The 4,498-nt window shown below is 41.8% G+C and overlaps 1 protein-coding gene across 1 annotated transcript in view; it reads left to right on the top strand.

The window, feature by feature from the left end:
• The first annotated feature begins 1,066 nt into the window (after positions 1-1,066).
• The window catches only part of Ddx52 (DExD-box helicase 52), a 20,707-nt gene continuing 17,275 nt past the window's right edge, over positions 1,067-4,498 (top strand). Inside the window, exons 1-3 of the mRNA XM_021176295.1 lie at positions 1,067-1,236; positions 2,220-2,418; positions 3,553-3,686. Coding sequence (XP_021031954.1) covers positions 1,150-1,236; positions 2,220-2,418; positions 3,553-3,686 — 420 coding nt within the window. The 5' untranslated portion in view covers positions 1,067-1,149. The remainder of the gene's footprint in view (positions 1,237-2,219; positions 2,419-3,552; positions 3,687-4,498) is intronic.

The following is a 4,498-nucleotide window of genomic DNA, read 5'->3' on the forward strand; positions in this document are numbered from 1 at the left end:
CTTGAATATGAAAGTCTCACTAGAACTGAACTTTCCCCCTCTCCTCTATCATAGATCACAAATGATATAGACATATGACGTTTGAGTCTATGCATTGTATTATTTATATTTTGATGTCTCCCAGTTTTGTTTCTCCAGCCCTCAGTCCTGAGCTTCAGACTCTTGGGTCCAAGTACCTAATTGGATGTCTTCACTTAATCTAGTAGAGATCTACATGTCTACAAACATAACAATTCCATGATTCTCATTCTCACCAAAAGGCTGCTCTTCCTTTCTTCTTAATTCAGTAAATGGCATGCCATCATCCCAGCTCAAACCACAATATTTAGCTACCTCTGGATCCATTTCCTCACCCTACACAAACTCCACCAGGTACATTAAAGTCTATCCAAACTGTCTCCCAAATCCATCCACATTTGCACAGCTATCAACCCAGATAAAAACAACAGCTACTTTAGTCTCCATTTCCACTCTTATCTGTTCTATGTCCCTTCTCCAAATAACTCCAAATAATCATTATGGCCCTTTCACGAATTCATTCATCAAACACTTATGGAAAGCAAACAGAACCAAGGATACAATCATAAAGCAAAAATAGATCTTCATGTTTGTGGACTTACATTCCAGAAGAAAGGTAATAAAAAAAATTAAAAAGTTGAGTAGTTCAAACACAATGAGAATGAATCTAAAAATCAAATGGGATGAACTAAGATAGTTGCTCCTTCCATGAATTTTGGTTTTGCAGCATGTTTAGATTAAAACCTAAATACTTCATCATGCCCTTGTTATAGCGTTGAGACCTGGTTTGTTTGCCCCTGTAAGCTTAGCTCCAGCTACTCCGATTTTCTTTCCTTTCTTCATTTCTTCCTCCATCCCTCCCTCTTCCCCCCCCCCTCCCCTTCCTTCTTTCTGTGGCACTGGAGAGCAACTCAGAACGGCTTCTGTTTTAAAAAGGTCTTAAACCCGTTTCCTTCTTCAAATGGGATTTTGGATTTTGTGAACGAATTCCCAGCTCACACGTCTTCCACGCCTATCACAGCCAGGCTCCGCCTCCTGGAGCGACTTCCGCTACGGCCTGTGCGGAAGCAGTCGCGGAGAGAAAGTGGTAAACGCAGGCGCCGGGAAGGCCGCGGGGCCTTCTGGGTAAAGATGGATTCCTACGACCTGTTTCGCCGTCTTGGAGCCGGCGCCAAGTTCGATGTGAAGCGCTTCTCAGCAGACGCTACTCGATTCCAGGTACTTTCTGTACGCGGGGAGCCGAATGACGGAGAAGGGGCGGGATCCGGAGATTGAGACTGCCGCCAACCGGGCAGCGGGCGCGCTGGATACCCCGAGGCCCGGCTCCGATCATCCCCGAGCATTTCCCTCCTGGGATTTAGCTTAACCTAAGATTTACCCCAGACTCCTGAAGGACTGTTTGCTGAGCCCCGGTAGACTCAGTTGAGCCTGGCACAGACACTTTGATTCCCTAGCTTCATACTTTACTCACAAAGTTGGAATCCTTTCCGAGACCACTCTTAGAAACTAAGAAAGCACGCTTTCACTGTAAGCTACCCAGGTTTGACTTAATGTACAGATAGCTGTACTGCAGTGGAGAGTTGGGGTGTTTTGTTTTGTTTTGTTTTTTCATCACTCTAACCAACGGCATTTTAAGTAACCAACCAAAGTGTGATCCTGATATGCGGGGGGTTTCTTAAAGAAGTAGCGAGCTTGAAAGGAAGTCAGTTGGGACTCACTTGTGAAACATTTTAAACATAACCTTACTGTAAAAGAGCAGCCTTTGTGGAGGGTGATCTCTGTGTTTCTTCGTCCTGACTGCAGTGCTGTGGTTACATTTGAACCCTGGAGCAGGGATTTCTGGGATCAAATGCTGGGTCTGCTAGTGAATACTTCTGAGATCTTCACTAAGTTACTTGATGATGCCTGGATTTTTTTTTCCCCCTCTTCTGTCTCACTGCTATTTACCTTGTAGGGTTGGTGTGAGGATGAAGTAATTTAATATCTAATAAACATCCTTGACATGTAGTAAATATATATAAGTATTCATTGTTGTTGTTGGTAGGATTCTGTTTGCCTAAACACACTACTTAGCTCAACAGAATCTTGTTTGAAAAGGTTAAAAAGGTGAATTACTGAACCTGTGCCCTCCATACAGGTAGTCACGGTTGGATGGAAACAGTTCTGGCCGTAAATTTCATTTAAAACTTTTGGGGTTTTAGGTAGGAAAAAGAAAATTCGATTCCGATTCTTTGGAGGCCCTGAAGGGACTAGACTTCTTCGGAAACAAGAAGTCCGTCTCAGATGAATGTGGAGCATTGCAAATACACCAGGAGCCCCAAAATGAGGAGAAAACAGAAGGGGTCCTGCTGGAAAGGAGTAAGGAGCCCAAGAAGAAAAAGAGAAAGAAGATGACTTCAGGTTAGTATTGGCTTACTGTTAATTTTTTTTTTCCAATTCCAAAATGGTGCAAGCTGATAAGTCAGACAACACATACCTGTTCCTTTGTTGATGCCATCTGGATTATACCTAGGTACTGGCTATTACTTGCTACTGCAATGATGGTCATGCATAGCCTTTTGGGCACGTGTTGCTATTTCTGGAGAATAATAATCTCAATGTGGAGGTACTCTGTGAAAAGGTATGCATCACTTCCTTAGAAGTTATGTCTCAGTGAAATTAAAAATTATGTCTTAATAATGCCACAAAGGAGTGGAGAGATGGCCTAGCAGTTAAAAGCACTGACTGCAGTTACCGAGCATACAGGTTGAATTCCCAGCACCCACATGGCACTTTACAATGCCTATAACTTTAGTTCCAGGGTATGGGATGCCTTCTTTTGGTTTCCCTGGTTACCTGGCATACATGTGATACTCAGACAAAACACTCATACCCATTATTAAAAAAAAAAAATCAATTAGAAATCTGGGCATAGTAATGCTTGCCTATGGTTTCATCACTCTGAAGTTGGAGGAGGGAAGATCTGTAGTTCAAGGCCAGGCTAGACTCTGTAAAAAACAAAATATTCATTAAAGATCTTTGCTCACTACTCATAGAATTTTTTTAGATTGTTCTCACATATTTGTTCTACCATACAAACATTAAAGTTGACTAATCTGGTCATTAAGACAGTCAGGTCTGCTTCTAATTGTGCCAGTGTTTACAGATACAGGAAGAACTGCTGTTTCTATGATGTGGACAGCTCTAAGCATAGTCATTTCATTGCTATTGCACATGAAATCTTCCTCTATTACAGTAGTTTCTAGCTCGATGTTTGATGAACAAGCTGGCTGCCCTTGTAGCCTGTGTACACTCAGTCCATCTCCTGTTTGACACATACAGTTATCTTGATGTTCACAACTAACACAGCCAACAAAAGGAAGAGAGCAAGCCTGGGTGTTCTGTCTGCACCACATTACAGCTCTCCTGTTCCTGGCCTTATATACACTCTTCCCCATGGAATCCACTAATGCCTTTTCTGGTTTAGTGTGCAGTGTAGCCAGTTTGGCACACCTAATACTGCTGCACTTGATACCTTTGATTTTTGAAATATAGAAGTTCCTGCTCAAGAAGACTTTGACGGTGGTATCCAGTGGACATCCTCTGTAGACGCAAAGCTTCAAGATGAAAAAGTCAGTGGAGAGAAGAAGTTAACTTCAGGAAAGTTGGAACATCTCAGAAAGGAAAAGGTTCGAAAAATACCTTCACGTCCCAAAATGTACATAGAGTTTTCACTGGACATCCCGTTTGTGAATTTATTTTGTTAAGATGGAAAGCTAATTATATTTGTTTAGGTTTTACTTTAATGCAGACTGACAGAATCCATCTGTGGAGTGCTTGGTTACAGTTATAGAAAGATGAGATAGAGTTTAGTTCCGGTTGTTTATAGATACATAGTGTATGTGTATAAGAATCCTTGAGCTCCGCAAGTTTCAAGAGTAATAGTGTGCCTATAGTTAAAAATTTCAAGTTTCTTGGGCTGGTGAGATGGCTCAGTGGTTAAGAATATTGGCTACTCTTGCAGAGGACCCAGGTTCAGTTCCCAGTACCAATCAGGCAGCTCACAACCGTCTGTAACTCCAGTTCCAGGCATCTCTGCAGTCATCAGGCACACACGTGATGCTAATACATTCATACAGACATATAGCAAAAATACCCATATACATAAATTATTTTTTAATTCCAATTTCTTAACTCCTTTTGATAAGCCTAAAACTTGGTTCGCTTTCTCTTCAGTGTTGAACTTACGGTTTAAAAGCTTTTATTTTTCTGGGAGGGATTACAGGGCTAGGATTCTTTTTGTTGTGGCCTACATTGATCTCTTGATTCTCCTGCCCCTACCTTCCAAGCCACTTTACCTATAGAGGGATACAGGTTTTTTTTTTTTTTTTTGGTTTTGGTTTTGGTTTTTGGTTTTTTGAGACAGGGTTTCTCTGTATAGCCCTGGCTGTCCTGGAACTCACTCTGTAGACCAGGCTGGCCTCGAACTCAGAAATCCACC

Source organism: Mus caroli, chromosome 11 (genome assembly GCF_900094665.2).
Source record: "Mus caroli chromosome 11, CAROLI_EIJ_v1.1, whole genome shotgun sequence".
Classification (NCBI taxonomy): domain Eukaryota; kingdom Metazoa; phylum Chordata; class Mammalia; order Rodentia; family Muridae; genus Mus; species Mus caroli.